Source organism: Rhinatrema bivittatum, chromosome 7 (genome assembly GCF_901001135.1).
Source record: "Rhinatrema bivittatum chromosome 7, aRhiBiv1.1, whole genome shotgun sequence".
Taxonomy (NCBI): domain Eukaryota; kingdom Metazoa; phylum Chordata; class Amphibia; order Gymnophiona; family Rhinatrematidae; genus Rhinatrema; species Rhinatrema bivittatum.
Window position 1 is genome coordinate 47,844,913 of NC_042621.1, and position 21,818 is coordinate 47,866,730.

General features: G+C 48.5%; 1 protein-coding gene across 2 annotated transcripts in view; it reads right to left on the reverse strand.

The window, feature by feature from the left end:
• Positions 1–1,786: 1,786 nt before the first annotated feature.
• TCF25 (transcription factor 25) overlaps positions 1,787–21,818 on the reverse strand; it is a 372,469-nt gene continuing 352,437 nt past the window's right edge. Inside the window, exon 18 of one of the 2 annotated variants that reach the window (XM_029608348.1) lies at positions 1,787–1,986. In XM_029608348.1, coding sequence (XP_029464208.1) covers positions 1,981–1,986 — 6 coding nt within the window. In that variant the 3' untranslated portion in view covers positions 1,787–1,980. Of the gene's footprint in view, positions 1,987–18,563; positions 18,794–21,818 lie in introns of those variants that run through there. The other variant, XM_029608345.1, reaches the window with a different exon arrangement.

The following is a 21,818-nucleotide window of genomic DNA, read 5'->3' on the forward strand; positions in this document are numbered from 1 at the left end:
GCCTCTGCAAAGTGACTTCTAGGGCCGTCCTCTTGATGGGCGAACAAGGAGATTCCACAAACCTGTCCGGCGGAAGCCGAAGAAAATCCAGGTAATACCCCTCTCAGATGATGGCGAGGACCCACTGATCCGAGGTAATCTCGACCCACCTGCGGTAGAAGAGGGATAGCCTGCCCCCTATGGCTGCGACCCCCGGATGGGTCGGCTGATTGTCATTGTGGGGTATGGCCGGGACCCGAACCCGAGCCGGTTCCCCTCTTGTTGTGCTTAGGCCGAAAGGACTGGTTCCTGGCCTGTGAACGAGGTGCTTGGTAGCGAGTCCTGTAAGGGTTGAAGCGCTGAGAGTTTCTACCTCTGGATGGTCTGGGGAAGGGGCGCTGGTTCCTCCTTGACCAGTCTTCTGGTAGACGGGGTAATGGAGAGGCGCCCCATTTATTGGCCAGTTTCTCAAGGTCACTGCCGAACAGGAGGGATCCCTCAAAGGGCATTCTCGTGAGGCATGTCTTGGAGGAGGAGTCGGCCGACCAATTACGTAGCCAGAGCTGTCTCCTGGCCACCACCGAGGATGACACTCCCTTGGCTGCCGTACGGACTAGGTCGGAGGCTGCATCAGTGAGGAATGAGAGAGCTGATTCCATATCTTCTCCCGGGGTGTTGCTCCTAGCCTGTGATAAACAGGAACGTGTCACCTCGGTGCAGCAGGTCGCAATCCGTAGGGACATGGCTGCCACCTCAAAGGCTTGTTTCAGAATGGTGTCCATGCGCCGGTCATGTGTATCCTTGAGGGCCGTCCCCCCCTCCACCGGAATGGTGGTGCGCTTCACAATTGCGCTAACTATGGCGTCTACCTGGGGGTACGCCAGCTTCTCCTTGGTTGCCGGGTCTAAGGGGTACATGCCAGCCAAGGCCCGACCCCCTTTGAATGAGGCCTCCGGCGTATTCCATTCCAGATCGATTAACTGCTGAGCTCCTTGTAGGAGGGGAAAATGGTGAGACATTTGGCGCAGGCCCTCCAACAGAGGGTTCATTCTCGGTTCCCCTGGGGCCTCATGGCCCGGAAGAGCCAGTTCCGACAGGCATTGAGAGATCAGGCCTGGGAGATCCCCTCTCAAAAAGAAACGCCTCATGGTCCAATATGGTTCAACCCCCGAGGGAAGTTCTCCCTCCTCGGGAGACTCGTAGTCTTCCTCAGGGCAATCTGAATCCCCATAAGTGGGGGTCCCGGGTGGCATGTGGCCGTGCCTAGGCCTTGAGGGTCCAGGGGCCGGGTCATCCGGTATGTATGGACCCGCTCGGGGAGCAGCCTGCATTGAGACAAAGGCATGAATCCCCTTGAATAATTCCACCCAGGAGAGCGAAGCAGGATCTGGTCTGAGGGGTACCAGGTCCCTCGGGGTCCCTGGCTGCTCACTACTGCCGGCTAGGTCCGGGGTGTTCCCTGAGGAACTGGCAAGTACGCTGGGCTGTGACCGGTTCTGGCCTGGAACTCCCAGGGATGGGCCCAAAAAACAGCAGGGTAGGCGATCCAGTACAGCCGTGAGGAAAAAAACAAAGAAATGGATGCCACAAGATAGTCCTTTTCAACGTTTAATCAAGGAGACGTAAAATTCTTATAAACATGCCCGACTCTGGCCGAGTTTCGCCACCAATGGTGGCTGCCTCAGGGGCTACAAACAAACATATATAGATGTTTAATAACTCATACATCATGTTAAAAAGCATAAAAATTAAAAACATAAATAATCATGAACAAATAAATACATAATTCAAAAGGATTTTTGAATAAATAAAAACTATGTAAATTCTATCAGAGTGACAATGGACAATGGAATTTCATCTTAAAAAAGGAGAAAAACTGCTTAAGAAGAACTACAAACAATTTCAACAATACAAAAATATTTTCAATAATGAATATAAAAGATACCTTGTTGGTCACAGAGCAGTATTCAGATGGTGGTCCAAATAAGATCAAATGTATATCTATGTCTATTTAAAAATAATAAATCATGATCAGCTATATTATACAATATAATTCAGTGGTTCAATCATATATAAACCATATATTGATATGTGATTCAAGTAATTAATGTTACTAATGTGACACATAAAACAAAATACTAGTGTAAGGAAATATTTGTTGTACAATCATTGGACTCAATAAAATCTGTCCTCTCTCCAGAATACCCCATATGCTCAAATAATAAATCAGAACAAAAACCAAAAAAGTTAAATGACCCCAAACATGCTAGTAATATCATTTGGTCACTCATAGTGCTGTGCAGGGTAACAGCAATGATCAAGTTGCTGTATATAGAAAGCAAGGTTTGTTTATGGATCTTAAATGAATTTGAACGGCAGTATCGATCTAAGCAAGCTAAATGAAAAATGCCTATATAACAGTAGAGTGGAAACACCTGACTGGGTTACCCTTAAATCTGATATTTGAGGCAAACTTAATTCTATGGACATCAGAGCAAAGTAAGAATAAAAACCATACCTAATGTTATTCAAATTTTGATCTAGCCATGCTAAATAAAAGAAGGCTATGCAAGTTCTCCTCTTTTCATTGAAAATAAAACATCAAAATGTCTGGCTGGGCTTCTTATAACTCTAATATGTGCTGCAAACCTTTCCATAAAACATTGACATATTTCTAACTAAATACATATAAAAAATGTGAAATATAACTGACCATTAAATATTAAAAATTAATAATTAATATTAAAAAATATATATATGGTTTACATATAGCTACCCATTTAAATTGTGAAAACTTATAAAAAAACAGACAGATCAGTCTCATTATTCAGACCATCAGGTGTCAAAGTCTTAAAATAAAAAATATATCTTTGTTCAAGTTGTAGCAACAATAAATCAAAATCACCTCCTCTTTGGTTAGGTAATGGTTGTACAACACAGAATTTATAATCATCAAATCTATGATTCTTCAAGATAGAATGTTCAACTAAAGGTTTAGCAGGAACTAATCGATTAACATTACTTCTATGTTCAATTATTCTTTTGTTCAGAGCTCTCACAGTTTTACCTATATAAATCAGGTTGCATGGGCAGAATATAGCATATATCACTCCTTTACTCTTGCAGTTTGTAAATGACGTCAATCTAAAATCTCTTGCTTTACCAGGTATTTTTAAAACAGATGTTTTCATATTTACATTACACACCGAGCACGTCCCACACGGCCCGGTGGTCTAATATCTTTCATTTGTTTTTCTGGTAGAGCAGAAGGAGCTAGCATATCTTTCAGGTTCTTATCTCTTTTATTGGCGATCAATAAATCTTTATCTTTAAAAGCAGTTAAAACTTGTAAAATGGGCCAGTGTTTTCTTAAAATCGTGATTATTTTATGGGACATAGTGATATATGTCAAAGGACAGACAATACGTGACAAGGATTTTTTCTCTTTTTTCTTTAGTAATTCTGAACGATCTTTGCCACGTGCCTTTGAATAGCCTTTCTCAATACACTCGTCTGGATAATCTCTATTGATAAATCTTGTAGCCATCTCTGCTGCTCTTCTTTCCAAAGTAGTATTGTCAGCACATATTCTGCGTAGTCTTAAAAATTGAGAATATGGAAGGTTTTTTTTAACAGAGATCTATTGTGGCAACTATTGAAATGCAACAGTTTGTTCGTATCTGTAGGTTTCTTAAAGATATCTGTACTAAAAATCCCGTCATGTAATGTAATCTGAAGATCTAAAAAAGAAATACTTCGTTTGTCATAACTAATAGTAAATTTCAAGTTAGGGTCTAAAATATTCAATCATGTATAAAAACTTAAAAGGGATTCAGTGTTTCCTTTCCAAAGCATAAAAATGTCATCGATGTATCTCTTCCATAAAAGCACATTTTCACTAAAATCATGATTTCCTAAAAACATCTGTTCAAACATGGCCACGTATAAATTAGCTATGGATGGGGCCATTGTAGACCCCATCCCAACTCCTTTGATCTGCTGGTAAATTTTCTTATTAAATTTAAAAAATTTTTTCTTAAGAGCTGTTTCTGCCAATTCTGTTAAAAAATCATTTGGGATACGCTTGTGTATCTTTCTTTCAGTCATTATCTTTTTAATAATATCTAATGCATCTGTCTGCGGGATATTCGTATATAGGGATTCTATATCCATTGTCACAAGAAATACTTCTTCTTCAGGAACTAATGTACTTTCTAAAATCATAATAAAATGCGATGAATCTCTCACATGATTTGGGGTTTGAGGAAGGCATCTATAAATGGGGTTTGAGGAAGGCATCTATAAATGTGGATAATGGTTCCAATAATGACCCTATGGCCGACACAATTGGTCTTCCTGGCGGGTCTGTAAGAGACTTGTGTATTTTAGGCAAGGTGTATAGGGTGGGCATCCTGGGGTGGTCCACCCTTAGAACTCTATTTCTTTATTTGTTAAAAAACCTTTGTTCCCTGCTAATAATAACAGATTGTCAATCTCTTTTTTTATTGAGTCTGTTGGATCTTTTTCTAATCTTAAATAAAACGAAGTATCAGACAATTGTCTTTCGACTTCTGCTGTATATTTCTCTACATCCATAATTACGATGTTGGAGGGGCCAGCTCCGCTGATGCCTGGGCTCTCTTACGCTCCATGTGCGTCTAGGAATGGACGCTTATCAGCGGGCACCTATGAACGTGCGCCTAACAATGTGCGCCTAACGCCGTGCGCGGAACAGCGTGCGCCTAACAAACCAGGCAGAAAAATGGCGACCTCCGTGGCAGATTGCCACCTAGGCAGACTCTGCAAAGCCTCACTTCCTCGGAGACCAAGTAAAGATGTATGCCTTACCTTGTCTTCGGCACTTCCCGGTTGAGACCTGGGCGGTCTCCGGCTGCGGGGGGAGAGGGTAAGTACCGTCACCGCCGCGCTCGAGGAAGTGCACCCGCTGCCTCTGGGCCGCACCCGAACTCGTCTCGCTCGGGGGCCAAGTCCACGCCGGGACTGAGGCTGCCTCAATGCCGCGCCCGAGCCCTTCTCACTCAGGGGCTAGGTCCCTGCCACGAGCCAGCCACCGGACCGAGGCACTTACCTCCGAGGGACCATGGAAATCACCTCGGGAAACTCAACTGGGGGAGGGACCGACGGGTATCACCGCAGGAGTGCGGGGCTCTTCTTCAGGTAGGTTTCTTCTATGAAGTTTAGTCGTGTAGAATTTGGAAACACGCTCAACGAGCGTGAGGGAGCTCCAAACTGCTTTGGAGACGGAAATTACTGAATTGCTGCACTTCCTGTGGGGGTATATGTACCCGTGCTGACGTCAGATCTGTCTCCAACTGCTAGCACGAGCACACTATATCCCACTTGTTTTGAGTCCATCTGCTACACGCTAGGAAAATTTATCTTATGCATATTCTTTGTGGATATCCTGAAAATCCAACTGGCTGTAGGGAGTCAGGAAATCCTGTCCTACATCATACTTCAGGGAATGAGATGAGGAATGGACTTTTCTATTAGGAACTGCTGGGTACTTCTAAATGACCCGGACTGGCCACTATTGGAGACAAGGTGCTGGGCTCGATGGACCTGCATGACACTTCTTGTTAGAATGTTGGTTAACAGCAGCACAACTTTTCTCGTGGCCCACCCACCACGGTATGCACAGTATAAAAAATGCCATGCAGCTGCATGATCTCAGTGGTTCTCTACAGTGACAGCTGCCATTAACAGACACAGCTGTGCCTCCCTTGCAAGGCAAGTTTCCCTCAGAAAACAGAAGCAGTGCCATGTTTGGACCACACTTACGCAGTCAAAATTTCAGGTTCACAAAAAATAAACCTAATTGTATTGGGGTAAATAAAGAGGAAGTCTCAACCTTCCAAGCAGTCTCACTGGTGCTCTCACAATAGAAACAAATTACAGCAGAAAAGTTAGCAAGTAGCACATTTAAGACTAACCGGAGAAAATACTTTTTCACTCAACGCAGAATAAAGCTCTGGAATTTGTTGCCAGAGGATGTGGTTAGTGCAGTTAGGTTCAAAAAAAGGTTTGGATAAGTTCTTGGAGGAGAAGTCCATTAACAGCTATTAATCAAGTTTGCTTAGGGAATAGCCACTGCTATTAACTGCATCAGTAGCATGGACTCTTCTTAGTGTTTGGATAATTGCCAGGTTCTTGTTTGGCCTCTGTGGGAAACAGGATGCTGGGCTTGATGGACCCTTGATCTGACCTAGCATGGCAATTTATGTTCTTATAAGGACCAATTGTCCATGTAGTCTGCCTACCAAATCCCCCATGTCAGCACCTGCCACACCACACAGGTCATGCCCCTGTATCAGTCAGTGCTGCTTGACGCGCCCCGTCCATGGACCTGTCCATAGAAGCAGTCCCATGCCCTTCCACAATGGCTACACATCATACCCTAGACTGTAAAAAAAAAAGGTCATGGTTCGTGGTGGTTGTCTCTGAATCCAAATTCCTCTTTCCCTCCACTCCCCACCTTCGAAGCAGAGAGCGGTATTGTAGATGCATCAAAAGCATCAAGGCTTATTGGTTAAAAGTAGAAATCCCATGCCATAACTGCTGCTCTGTGCAAGATACCCATGCTTATCAGTTCTGTAGACCAATAAAGTCAGGCCCCCCCGTTGGATGCTGTCTGAATCCAATTTCCCCTTTTCCCTTTGCCGCTGAAGCAGTAAGTAATGTTGGAGTTCAAGGAACTATTCTTGCTCTTACTGTGTTAGACCCTAAAGACAGCTGCTGAAAGGCACAAGCAGCACAGAAGACAAGTAATGAAGCACCTCTGGGACAGGTGATCACACATGATGAATGACAGGAGAAAGGGAACAAAATTATCAATTATGGATAGATAAGGTGAGGAAAAGAAAATTGGTTCTTATCTGCTACTTTTCATTCCTGAAGTACCATGGATCAGTCCCTATCAGCAGATGGAGGCAGAGAAAAAAAACCCTTTGAGGCACTGCTACTTAACCAAGAGTGCCACATGCAGTCCCTCAGTATTGACTTGTACCCAACCCAAGATGTCTACCTTAACAAACCCCAATAAACCTGGGGCGAACAGAGACGTAGGATTGGAGCCCCTTGAAAAAACGAGGCACTCTTAACCTACCAGAACGCACATCTCAAACTGTGTACCCTTCTTATTACTCTGAATATATCACATATCAACTCAGCAACATCCAAAAGCGAGGAAGGATTTCGAAAGATGGGGACAGGTCTCTGGCCTGATCCAAGCTACATCAGCAACGAAAATTTGCAGGTAAGAACCTATTTTCCTTTCCTGTTCATACCCAGGATCAGTCCAGACAAGTGGGATATATCCAAGCTCCTCTCTTCTGGGAGGATACTCGAAAGACCCGCGTGCAACACACTTTCCCCAAATGATGCCTCTTCCAGTGCCCGCACATCCAAGTGGTAATGTTTGGTAAAAGTGTGAAGAGAAGACCATGTTGTTGCCCGACTTGTTGCTGCCCACGAGGTTGCTTGCACTTTAGTGGAATGCAATCTCAACCCCTCCAGCAGCAACCGGCCCTTACAGATGTAAGCCAAAGCTATCGTCTCTTTCAGCTACCATGCAATAGGTCAAACTGTTAGTCAAACCGCTTTGGAAAAAGGCTACAGAATGTTGCACAACGTCCAATCTTCAAAGGCTGCACCTTGTTCTGCAAACACCATAATTGAAACACTCTCCACACTGGGACATAAGCCAAAGATGTGGAAGGCCGCCTTTGCTGAAGCCAAGTTGCAATCACAGGCTTCGAATAACCTTTCAAGTGGAGCCATTGCCTCTCAAAGGCTAAGCTGCTAGACAGAATTGATCTTTCCAGTCTGAAAATACGGGTCCCTGCCGCAACAGCCCTGATAGATGGGCCAAGAGAACGGGACCGTCCACCGCCAGAAGATGGTCCGCAAACCACGGCCAGTGCAGCCACTAGGGAGCCACCAGAATCACCCTGCCCGAATGAATCTCAATGAGCCGCAGCACTTGACCTACAAGAGGCCGCAGTGGAAAAATATACAGCAATAGGTGTGTCGACCACGGGAGAACGAAAGCGAACACCCTCCGATCCAATCTCTCTTCTGTGACTGAAAAACCGATCCGTCTTCGCATTTCCTGAAGTCGCCATGAGGCCCACCGCTGGTCTGCCTGAGCCAAGGAGACCTCCGCCGACAACTCCCACTCACCCAGATCCAGACGCTGCCTTCTGAGGAAGTCTGCCGGCACATTGTCCACGCTAGCCACATTGGAAGCTGATACTTGCCAGATGTTTCTCCACCCAAACAAAAAGTTCTTATGGATCCAGCGCTACTAGACGCCTCTTTGTTCTGCCCTGGCAGTTGATATATACCACTGTCATTGCATTGTCCAAGAACACTCGCACCGCCTTTCTTGAACGAGGGGGAGAAAGTCCAAGCTCTGCACATTGCCCTGGTTTACGGCCAATTGATGGATTAGGCCACCTCCTCTGAAGACCACTACCCGGGCCAATTTTCCTTGACACATTGCCCCCCCCAACCAGAGAGGTTGACATCCGTGGTTACCACCACCCAGTCGGGCACTTCCCGATCCATCCCTTTCTCGAGATTGTGCCGAGATGGCCATCACGAGAGACGAACTGGCATCCTCTGGCAATGGCAAAGGAAGCTGAAATTCCTCTGAAAGCGGATTCCAATGGGATAACAGTGCTGTCTGCAGCAGGCGCATGTGAGCAAAGGCCCATGGAACTAACTTCAGTGTAAAAGCCATGGAACCCAGGACCTGAATATAATCCTGGTCCTGGGAACAGACAGATGCTTCAGCCGAAGGACCTGACTCTGCAACTTGACTACCCGCTCCATAGTCAGAAACACCTTCCCCATCCAGGTATTGAAGCGTGCCCTCAGATATTCCAACGACTGGTTTGACTTTAAATGGTTCTTTGCCAGATTCGTCACCCAGCCCAATGAATCCAGGAGCTGCCAGACCCACTGGACTGAGTGACAACACTCCATTTCTGACGTTGCCTGTACTAATCAACCAGGTCCGGGAGCACCAGGATACCTTTCTTCCTGGGTGCTGCTGCCACTACCACTATCACCTTTGTGAACGTGTGCGGTGCAGCTGCCAACCCAAAGGGAAGGGCTCGAAATCAGAAATGCTCCCCCCAGGAGCCTGAACCTCAGGAACCGCTGGTGTTCGGCCCGAATGGGAATATGGAGATAAGCTTCCTACAAGTCCAATGATGATCATTGATCAGATCAGGTTTTTTTAAACTTCAATTATTAAGTGGACTTCGGCATCTGCTATATGACAAAGATCTCTTAATGGTTGTCCTTGCCATTATTTTTCCACACATCGACTATTGTAATGGGTTATATATTGGATTGCCAAAATATATACTTCAATCAGTACAACTTTTATTAAATTCTGCTGCGAGGCTGGTGTCCCACACAGCACGCCACGAACATATTTCACCAATTCTTCGTAGACTTAATTGGTTACCAGTGCATGAACGAATATTATTCAAGATAGGGATGTTAGTTTACAAGCTACACTTGTCTGAGTTTACGTTTTGGTTCAACGCCCTGTTACGGATGTATAATCCAGTCCGAAATTTAAGATCTTCTCAACTTAATATGTTAGAGATCCCCCCAGTCCGTCAGGCTCGGTTACTCTGCACTAGGGAAACATCTTTTTCCATAGTGGCACCCACCGTATGGAATCTCCTTCCATTTGACCTTAGATCTCTTGATGACATCAAAAAGTTCAAAACAGCCTTGAAGGAACATCTGCTTCATCTTGCATTTAATGGTAAATAAGCAGTATGAATACCATCATTCTGCCTTTTATAGCAAAAACGATATATCAATACTGAGATTTCATCTATAGAATTGTAGAGATGTCTATAATACTATATGTACTAATAACATCTGGTATTGCTGTCTTGGTTTCTGTGAAACTAATATTTGTCGTCTGTATTGTATGGCTTTTTGTTTTAATATGTATGTATTTTTGTATATCGCCTAGGCCTTTTTAAGTGTTAGGCGATTAATAAATTTTAATAAATGAAATGAAATGATGCCAGAAACTCCCCTTTACGCACTGTTGCTAACACCGTGCGCAAAGTCTCCATCCAAAACTGCAGCACACGGAGGGTAGCAATAACCTTCTGCAGATCGAGAATGGGCCAAAAAGTCCTCTCCTTTTTGGGTATCATGAAGTACACAGAGTATCAACTCTGCTCCCTCTCCAGAGGGGGTACTAGAACAATGGTGTGCAGGAGCTGTAGCCGTTGCAAAGTCTCCTGCACCGCCTCTCACATTGCCTGGGAGATGCAGCGGGAGATTACAAAGGCATCCCTGAGCAGATGAGAAAATTCCAAGGCATAGCAGTCTCTCACTACCTCCAGGACTCACTGTCCTAAAAGAGGGACAGTTTTCTTCCAATAGCCTCTGGAGAGGAGCGGACCAGCTCCGTTCCTCCTTGGGGCCTACTCATCCCTCAGAGGCCTGCGTTGGGCTCGAAAAGACCGCTGCCTGCCCGAACTCTGCTTTTGTACTTCCGGGCTCCTGCTAGCGCGAAACCACTTCGCTTCTCGGAATCGAGCTCATGGAGGAAAAAACTTCTTGGGGGTTTTCTTGCTCTCAGGCAATATATTACTCTTCGACTCCCCCATTTGCTTCATGAGCTGCTGCAAATCCTCTCCAAATCACAGCTTTCCCTTGAAGGGGAGGTTAGACAGTTGCACATCCATCGACCAATTTCGCAGCGCCATAGTCTCCTCGCAGCTACCGCTATCTTTTGGTGGAAGGCTGGATCATGTCATACAGAGCATCAGTCACAGAGGCCATTCCTGCCTCTAAGTGGTTTGCCTGCACTGCCTCAGCCGCAGTCCCTTACCGCTTGAGGGCCCTTCTGCACCCAACACACACACACACACTACACAAAGACTCCAAGCTGAAACCTCAAACAGTCTTTGAGCAGGATCTCCAGATTCCGAGCCTGGACATCTTTTAGAGCTGCCGCTCTGGTTACTGTAATGGATGTTTTCTCCAGGACTCCAAAATCCACTTTGGCCAGAGGTATAGCTTCACCATAGCTCTTGCTACCTCCAGGATCCATCTCAGGAGAGTTCCCCTCCTGATCTACCAGTATTTTCACTGTCATTGGCAACAGAAAGGCCTTGGGAGGTCTCCTTAATCCCTTCAGGACCAGGTCATCCCCTTCATTATCCAAGTCCTCCCAGGTTGTTCCAGGAAGGGATAGAACTTAACCATAGCTCTGACTACCTTCAGGCCCGCTTCGGGAGACTCCCACTCCTGATCCACTAACCTTCTTCACATTTTTGTGTAAAGGAAAACCGCCTTAAGAGGACCTCGCAGACCCATTAGGATCGGGTTCACCCCTTAATCACCAACTCTTCCAACATCTGGGGAACCAGCGAACCTAACTCCTCCCTACTGACCAACTGCACTACCGGAGGGCAGTCACCTTCAGCAATCGGGACTTCATCGAATAGGATCCACTAAATCACTGACTGGGACCTTACCGCAATATCCTGCTGTGGATTGGGCCCATTTGACTCGTCTGACGTGTCCCTGTCCTCAGGCGTGGACTGTCCCAGCCCAAGCAGATGCAGGATCCCTTCAGAGTCCACCTACTTCCCCCCCTCCCCCCCCAAGGCTTTTTAGTCACAAGGTGTTTCCTGGGAAGCAGCTGCCTGGATCCTGCCTCCTTCTCAGCCAAAAGGAAAATTAGTTCTTACCTGTTAATTTTCGTTCCTGTAGTACCATGGATCAATCCAGACTGTGGGTTGAGCCTCCTTTCCAGCAGGTGGAGACAGACTAAAACTGAAAGGATATCATGTATGAGGACAGAGCCTATCCTGTAACCCTTCAGTATAACCATTGTCAAAGCAGAAAATAACAAAACCAGAATAGGATCAAGCAAGTAACCATAAAGCTCAATGGAGCAACTGTAGAACAATGTAAGAAACATGGTATAACTATAAGCTCTTGCATATTCTTGGTATTCAAAACGACCAAGGCTTCCGGTGTAATCGCTCAGTATTCTTGCACAAAAATGAAGTACTAGAATCTGCAAGAAACAAGCTTCGAGAGGACAGAAATAAAGACAGACAGGGAAGGGCATCAGGACTGATCCGTGGTACTACAGGAACGAAAATTAACAGGTAAGAACTAATTTTCCTTTCCCTGTACGTACCCGGATCAGTCCAGACTGTGGGATGTACCAAAGCTTCCCTAAACCGGGTGGGACCGAGACAGTCTCTCTCGAAGCACTTGCCGCCCAAAAGAACCAAAAACCGGAGCTTGCACATCCAGACAGTAGTGTCGAGCAAAAGTATGCAAGGACATCCAAGTGGCGGCCCTGCAAATCTCCTGTGGAGAGACCGATTGACTCTCCGCCCAGGAAGTAGCTTGAGAGCGCAATGAATGAGCCTTAAGGCCCTCGGGAACTGCCCGACCTTGGCAAAGATAAGCCGAGGAGATTGCTTCCTTCAACCACTGCGCAATGGTGGTCTTAGAAGCCGGCTTACCCCGATTGGGCCCACTCCAAAGGACAAAAAGATGATCTGAGACCCGAAAGTCATTGGTGACCTGGAGATAGCGAAGTAGAACTCGTTTGACATCTAGCTTACGGAGATCGCCCCCAGCCATACCTGCAATCTCCTCTGGGGAAAACGCAGGGAGTTCCACCAACTGGTTGACATGGAAGTTAGAAACAACCTTTGGTAAGAAGGAAGGGACCGTCTTGAGGGATACCCCAGAATCGGAAATACGCAAAAAGGGTTCCCGACAGGACAATGCTTGGATCTCAGAGATCCGGCGAGCGGAGGAGATAGAGACGAGGAAGACAGTCTTCAGCGTAAGATACTTTAACGTAGCGCGCGAGAGAGGTTCGAACGGAGCCGCACAGAGGGCCCGGAGGACCAGGTTAAGACTCCACGACGGGTAAGTGGACCGGGAAGGTGGACATAGGTGCTTGACGCCCTTCAAGAACCGAATCACGTCCAGGTGTCCCGCTAAGGAATGGCCTTCTACCTGACCCAGGAGAGAGCTGAGAGCTGAGACTTGTACGCGCAGAGAATTAATAGAAAGCTCCTTGGAAAGCCCTGTCTGGAGAAAAGAAAGGACCAACGAGACTGGGGCGGAGCGCTTTGAGACACCCGACTCCGCACAAACAGATTAAAAAACCTTCCAGATACGCACGTAAGCCAGAGAAGTCGACTGCTTTTGTGCCCGCAGCAAGGTGGAGATGACCTCTTCCTTGTAGCCCTTAAGCCTCAGGTGTTGCCGTTCAAAAGCTAGACAGAAGCGATCGGCCTGATTGAAAAATACGGGCCCCTGCCGGATAAGCCGAGGAAGGTGGCCTAGCCGCAGAGGTCCGTCTGTCGCCAGGTTGTCAAGACCCACGAACCATGGCCTGCGCGGCCACTCGGGTGCTACCAGAACCACAGGTCCCTGATGGAGTTCTATTTTTCTGAGAACTTTCCCCAACAGGGGCCACGGGGGGGGGGGGGGGTAACACGTACAGAAGGACGTCCGCCGGCCAGGGGAGAGCTAGAGCATCCACGCCCTCCGAGCCGTGCTCCCTCCAGTGGCTGAAGAACCGATTTGCCTTGGCATTGCAGAGGGTCACCATGAGGTCCAGGTGGGGGGGACCACACCTGTTGACGATCAGATCCATGGCTGCGGCCGAGAGTTCCCACCCCCCCGGATCGAGCGACTTACGACTGAGAAAATCGGCCTGAACATTCTCCTTGCCAGCGATGTGGGAGGCCGCCAGGCACTGCAGATGTTGCTCGGCCCAGGCGAAGAGACGGCTGGTTTCTAGGGCCACCAGCGGACTGTGGGTGCCCCCTTGAATATTGATGTAAGCCACGGTGGTGGAGTTGTCGGACAGAACCCTCACCGCTTTGCCACGGATGAGGGGGAGAAACTCCTGAAGGGCCAAGAGCACCGCTCAAGTCTCCAGTCAATTGATGTGCCAGTGAGACTGAGCTGTCGACCAGATCCCCTGGGTGGACTGGGAAAGACAGACCGCACCCCAGCCCGAGACACTGGTGTCCGTGGTTACTATCATCCACTGTGGGGCTTGGAGAGGCATTCCCTATAGGAGATGAGAAAGGGAAAGCCACCACTGCAAGTTGGCGACTATAGAGTCCAAGAACGGGAGGACTATGTGAAACTGTTCCGACACCGGCTGCCAACGGGATAGCAAAGCTTTCTGTAATGGTCGCATATGAGCAAAAGCCCAGGGAACTAGGTCGATGGTGGACGCCATGGATCCCAGGACCTGAAGGTAGTCCCAGGCCGTCGGAAGAGGTAGCAAGATCAGATTCTGAATCTGGTCGATCAACTTGAGAGCCCTCGCATGCGGCAAGAAGACCTTGACCACCCGGGTGTCGAAGTGGGCTCCCAGGAATTCTAACTCCTGGGAGGGCTGAAGGTTGCTCTTGGAGAAATTCACTATCCACCCGAGAGACGCAAGGAGAGTCAACACGCGATCCACCGCCTGCCGACAAAGAGCGTTTGGACTTGGCCCACACAAGCCAGTCGTCCAGGTAGGGGTGAACAAGAATTCCTTCCCTGTGGAGAGCCACCGCCACCACCACCACCACCATGACCTTGGTGAAGGTGCGAGGCGCGGTCGCAAGGCCGAAGGGGAGCGCCTGAAACTGGAAATCCCGATTGAGGACATGGAAGTGAAGATACTTCTGGTAATCGCGGTGAATCGGAATATGAAATACGCCTCTGTCAGGTCGAGCGAGGCGAGGAACTCTCCGGGGCGAACCGCCGCGATAACCGCTCGCAGGGTTTCCATGCGGAAATGCAGGATCTTGAGGGCCCGGTTGACTCTTTTGAGGGCTAAGATCGGACGAAAAGACCCGTCCTTCTTGGGAACGGTGAAGTAAATAGAATACTGGCCTGCGCCAAGCTCCTTCTCCAGAACCGGGACCACTGCGCCCAAACTCAGGAGCCTGGCAAGGGTTTGCTCCACCGCTTCCTGCTTGGACCACCCACATGGGGAAAAAAGAAAAAGATCCAGTAGGTTGCGAACAATTTCGAAGGCGTACCCATCTCTGATAATGTCGAGGACCAACTGGTCCGACATGATCTTGACCTATTCCTCGAAAAACAGGGAGAGGCGGCCGCCGAGGAAGGGGACTGAGGAATGAGCCAAGTGAACTTCATTGGGTGGCCGGCTGGGGGGTGGAGCAGGCGGGCTGGCCCTCGCGAAAGGGATGATGCCCACGAAAGGGCTGCGACGAAGACTGAGAGCGAGAAGAATAACCCCTCAAGGAGCCACCCCGGCCGCGTGGGGTATACTGTCTCTGACCCCGGAAGGAAGCGAGGATTAAAGGGTGTAAAGGAGCAGGATGGCCTCGGATGGTCCTCCGGGAGCTTACGGACCTTATTGTCCCCCAGGAATCCATAAGCTTCTCGAGGTCCTCACCAAAAAGGAGCTTACCTTTGAAAGGCAACGTGCCCAGCCGGGCCTTGGAGGACGGATCGGCCGACCAATTGCGCAGCCAGAGGAGTCATTTGCAGAGACCGCCGAGGCCATCGCCTTAGACTGAACGCGAATGAGGTCGTAGAGCGCATCAGCTCCATAAGCGACTACGGCTTCGAGACGCTCAGCATGTTCCGCCTCTGCCGACGGGAGGTCCTGGTTGCAGAGTAACTGTTGAACCCACACGAGACCTGCCCGTAGCATGAGACTGCTACAAAAAGTCGCACGAACCCCCAGCGCCAAGACATCAAAAATGCGCTTCATATGTGCCTCGAGCTTGCGGTCCTGGGCGTCTTTCAGGGCTGTTGATCCCTCCACAGGGATGGTGGTATGTTTTGGTGACCGCAGAGATGGAAGAGTCCACGGAAGGATTTTTTAAAATTTCCAAACACTCCTCTGGGAGGGGTAGAGCTTATCCATGGCCCGCGCCACCCGGAGGCCTGCTTCGGGAGCCTCCCATTCCCGCAGGAGCAACAGCTTGTGCATGGGATGAAAAGGGAAGATGGTAGCCGGAGCCCTGAGTCCCGCCAGGACCGGGTCCATATCTTTAGGCAAAGAGGCCATAAGGGTGTCCGCGAGGGGCCCCTCCAACCCAATTCCTGGAGGACCAAAAGGGATGAGGGGTTCCAGCTCCTCCCTGCGGAACATCCGTAGGATCCTGGGGTCTTCCCCCTCCAGGGAAGGAAGGGTACCCTCTGCATCAAGGGAGGCGTCAGGATCCGGGAGTACCGGGTCCACCGGGGCGTCGGAGGGCACCCCGGGACCACCCGCATCCGAATAGGCCCCGGGGGCTCCGCAGCCGGGCCAACAGTCAACGGTGTGGAGCGGGGATTTTTTTGCCTGGGGGTGGCAAGTGGGGGGGGACCTTCCTCCTCCTGCAGGCTGGCTAAATAGGATTTATGCAGGAGGACGACAAATTCCGTTGAAAAACGGGCCCTAGATTTCCGGGTGGGGGGAGGGAGGGGCGAGGGGGGGTCAGGGAATTCATCCTGGGGGCCCGCGGGGCTCAAATCGGGGAGAGACTGAGAAAAAAAAAATCGGCCCCCCACCCCCGGGCAGCTCTGAAAACAGAGCCACTGAAAAAATCGGCCTGGCCATGCTGTGGGGACTCGATCCCAGGACTAAATTTGCCTGCCCTGCTGAAGAGGGACCTTCCCCACCCGGCAGGCAAGCAGAATAGAGGCCCTCTCGCGAAAATCACGAGGAGGACTGACCACAGGAAAGGCAGGCTGCCTGCCTCGGCATAAAGAGAGCTGCTCTGAAGAAAAAAAAAACTGCAGAAAAAAAGTCTGATTGGCAGCTTGCAGGCCCGGAGTGAAGCAGGGGGGAATCCTGCTGACTCCTGCCTTTCTGGCTGCCGGTTGAAGCCCTCTGAAGACCAAAATGAAAAACAAAATGGGTCTACTGCTGTAAGGTAAGTTAAAAAGCACTTTGAATACTTTTTAACTGTTTTTTTTTTTTATACAGACTGAGCACAGCAGTGGGGAACTAAGCCCCTTCAGCAGCCAGAGGAGGGGGAGACGAGACCTGGACCACCAGACTTGGTCCCCACACCTGGAAGCGATAATGGTCACAGGCTATGCACTGCACAAGGGGCAAAGCCCCCCTGAGTCCGGCAAGGGCCAGGAGATGGGACCATCTCCTGCACCAAAGAAAAACTACAACTCCGTCAGAGTTTTTGTTTTGGTTTTTTTTTTTTTTTACAGGAAGAAGATCATACTAGATCCCTAAGGAATAAGTACTTGCTTGATCCATGAAGAAAACAAAAGGCTGACTAGACTAGAGCAGGAGACCGAAGGGTGAGCTGCTACACCTGCTGGAGACAGACGAATACTGAAGGGTTACAGGATAGGCTTTCAGTTTTAGTCTGTCTCCACCTGCTGGAAAGGAGGCTCACCCACAGTCTGGACTGATCCAGGTACGTACAGGGAATAGGCCTTATGAAAAAGCAGGACAAGATCTGCTGAAAACTGCTCCGAACCCGAAGAGGAGTGATCCTGCCCATTGTTCCCCTGGCCCCCATTCCTTCCCTGCCACCAGCAGGGCTTAAATTGATGGGCAAAAGCAAGGGAGGGGGAGTCTCAAGGCTCTGAAGCAGCCTCTTAGTTCTGCCACACCGCAGCCACTTTTCTGGCGCAAAGCGGGGCATCAGCCTGAATCGAGGTCTGGACTAAAAATAGCCCCTGCTGCTGAACAAATACCGCTGGCGGCGCATCCCTGATGCTAAGCGAGCACCCTGCCTGGCAGTTGGGAGGTTTTTGCCCTTGCTCAGCCAGTCCTGCCTCCTGGCAGCTTGGCCGATCAGCACCTGAGCAGGTCCCTTCACAGCATCTTTTTTTTTTAAAAGGCACAGACACCGAATAAAGCAAATAACCAGCAAACAAGGAAAACAAAGGGTTACTTCCATGCTTCTAGATATGGAGGGAGCAGACTCTGGAGGTGAGGACTCGGAGGGGGTGAGGGAACCAGGACTCCTGGCTTTCTCCTCCCTGGGCCTATCCCTTGGGTTGAGCAGGGCTATCCAACCCTCTGCTCGCCCTGCTCAACCCAAGGGATGGGCCCACTAAGGAAACTAACACATCAGGGAGCCTTCCAGGAATCTTCTGTCTTTTTTTTTTTTTTTTTTAAATCAAACTTCAGACTGCAGGTTCGCACCTCTACCATCTGCTGGAGACAGAGAAGTACTGAGGGACTGCAGATGGCACTCTCAGTTAAATAGCAGTACCTCAAAGTTCTTGTTCTCTGCCTCCATCTGCTGGTAGGGTTGCATAAACACACTTGTCTGGACTGATCCAGGGTATTAAACAGGAACAGACAGATTAGAGGCCCCAGAAGAATCAGCCAGTAACAGAACACAGACTAGAAACCTGAAGTCCTCTTCTCCAATACTTAGACCACACCTGCTGCACCAGATACAAGGCATCCAACAAGTGAGAAATACTTACCATTTTATAGTCTAATTATGTAACTGAAAGGGACCATCTTAAAATGGCTTTACTGACTTTATAATGTATGCATCGAAAATACAGACTAAAAGAATAAAAACATTATCTAGTAGTATCCTGGCCATTTATTATATTAGAAAACACAAGAGTCATCGTTTTTCCATGAAGATAATCAGTCCCAATCTCCATCAGCATCTCCATCTGGATTATCTTCTCGTGGAGGTTCCTGGAACTGGATATTTGCCAGCATATCCCGCATGGCAGCCATTAGTCTGTTCACACCCTGGTTCAGGTCCCGCCCTGCATCAGCATTCTCACCAGCAGGTCTGAGTTCTCCCTGTAACACAGTCATGTACAGTTAATCACCGACAGGGTCTGAGCTTCCCCTGTAACACCACAGCCTATCGCGGCAGGGTCTGAGCTTCCCCTGTAACACCGCAGCCTATCGTGCCAGGGACTGAGCTTCCCCTGTAACGCAGCCTATCGCGGCAGGGTCTGAGCTTGCCCAGGACAATATAGCCATATATAACGATCTCGGAAAACTGTGCATCTTGTAAGTGCTTTTAGCAGAACATTGAAAAGAAAAGTGTTATATTACTCTCCTCAAAGAGTTAGGCTTCAGGTCAGTTGACTTCTTTAGTGTCAAGTTTTGCCTCTCCATTATTATGACATTAATTTTTTTTAATGAGATGGCTGGTAGGTGACGTAATACAGCACATAAGCAGTATAGTATCTGATAGTCACGCTATATTTCAATTTTAAGTTTAATTTTTTTTACATGAAAGTATTGTTTTAAACAGAGACTGAATTCTGAATTTACATTCTGCTATGTTTTTTTGGAAGAAGGGATTTTCAGCATCCAAGTTTCCCACTCCTAGATGCCAAACTGAATTTTTCTCAGAAATTCATACCACCATCACAATTCCTCTAAACTTTTAGAGAACATTCTACTAAAGCAGGAACCACTTCATTTCCTCAGTGGAGGAAATCTGCATGGCAGCCATATGAAATCTTCAGAAGTGACAAATGGGCTTTGGCAGATCAAAATACCATCAACCTAACCTAATGAGGTACTGTTAAGATATGTCCCAACAGCGCAGACTGATTGAGGAGTATCAGAAAGGAAAATTGGTTCTTACCTGCTGGTTTTGCCTCACTTCCAGCAGATGGAGACAGAGAAAAACCTGAAGGGCACCCACTAATATACCAGTGTGCCACCTGCAGATAAACTTTGCAACCAACAACATCACATCCTAATCCAATGGTTAGATCAAAAACTGGGGAAAAGGAATGTGACCAAAGAACTTTGTACATAAAATGAGCACTCTGAAAATTGAATTCATCAAATTGCACGTATTTGAATAGTTTGTTTTCTCATTCGAAAGCCTGCAGATAAAAAAAATACAATCGAGTGGACCTCTCCCTTTTTATCGTATCTTCATTCCTGGGCGGGCGTCTGGACTGATCCGTGGTACTACAGGAACGAAAATTAGCAGGTAAGAACCAATGTTGAGATTACTACCTGATAATCTCCTTTTCCTTAGTGTAGACAGATGGACTCAGAACAAATGGGATAGTATCCGCGTGCTAGCAGTTGGAGACGGATCTGACGTCAGCACGGGGTATATATCCCCACAGGAAGCGTAGCAACTTAGTAATCTTCCTTGCAAATGCTGTTATGGATGTGTGTACTGACGCTCAGTGAAAAGTGAAACAGGATTCCCCTGACCGATTGATAGTAGCTGGAGACCGCCAGCATTGCCAACCGGAAGGCGTTGACACCTGGTAGAGTGTATGCTCTTATGGAAACAGATGACATGGCTTACCTTGAATCGGTGAAACCCATGTACGCAGGCAGCTGGGCGGGATGCTGAGTCCATCTGTCTACACTAAGGAAAAGGAGATTATCAGGTAATAATCTCAACATTTCCTGGCGTGTAGCCAGATGGACTCAGAACAAATGGGATGTACAAAAGCTTTACTCCCAGCCTGGGCGGGAGGCTGCCTGAGGACCATGTAGTACCGCCCTTGCAAATGCTGAGTCCTCCCTGGCCTGGACATCCAGACGGTAAAACCTGGAGAAGGTATGGAGGGAGGACCCTGTTGCCGCTTTAACATATTTCCGCAGGGCGACAGCATCCTGGATTCTGCCCAAGATGTCGCTTGTGCTCTGGTAGAATGAGCCTTGACCTGTAGAGGCGGAGACTTCCCAGCCTCCACATAAGCTGCTCTGATAACTTCTTTAATCCAGCGGGCGATGGTGGGCCGAGAGGCCGCTTCCCCTTGTCGTTTCCCGCTATGCAGGACGAACTTCTTGTGTCATTTCCAGATATCTGGGCAGCAATCTGCCAATGTCGAGATGGCGTAATAAACGCCCTTCTTCAGATTTCTGCAAACCCGCCGTGGTAGGCAAGGATATGGTTTGGTTAAGATGAAACTGTGAAACCACTTTAGGTAGAAAGGAGGGAACCGCCGAAGATGGATAGCCTCAGGAGTAACTCTCAAAAAGGGATCACGGCAGGACAGTGCTTGTAGCTCTGAGATGCGGTGTGCTGAGCACACCGCCAGCAAGAACACCATTTTCAAGGTTAGAGAACGGAGAGACAGGCCCCGAAGGGGTCTGAAGGTGGATCCCGCGAGGAAATCCAAAACAAGGTTGAGGTTCCATAAGGGCACAGGCCACTTCAGTGGCGGACGAATATGCTTGACTCCTTCCTGTCAGGAAACGAGAAACATCTGGGTGCTTGGCAATGGGCTTGCCATCCCTCTTGGGACCGTAGCAAGACAGCGCAGCCATCTGAACCTTGATGGAGCTGAGGGAGAGACCCTTCTGAAGTCCATCTTGCAGGAAATCCAACACCATAGGAATTGTGGTCACATGTGCATTGGTGCCATGAGTGTCGCACCATGCTTCGAATACTCTCCAGATCCTTACGTAGGTGAGGGATGTGGAAAAACTTGCGAGCTCGGAGGAGTGTATCTATCACGGGCTCCGAGTAACCTCTTTTCTTCAGTCTAGCCCTCTCAATGGCCAGACCGTAAGAGAGAATTGAGCGGGATCCCCGTGAAGGATGGGACCTTGACGTAGAGGGTCCCGGAGAGGAGGCAGGGGAAGAGGCTCCCCTGCCAGTAGTCTTCTCATGTCCGCGTACCAGGGTCTTCTTGGCCAGTCTGGTGCCACTAGAAGAACTAGGCCCCGGTGTTTCCGAATCTTGTGGATGATGGCGCCCAGCAGAGGCCACGGAGGAAAGGCGTATAGCAGAGTCCCTGGAGGCCATGGCTGAACCAGGGCATCGATTCCGTGTGAGAACGGGTCGCGCTTGCGGCTGAAGTATCTGGGTACTTGAGCGTTGGACTTGTCC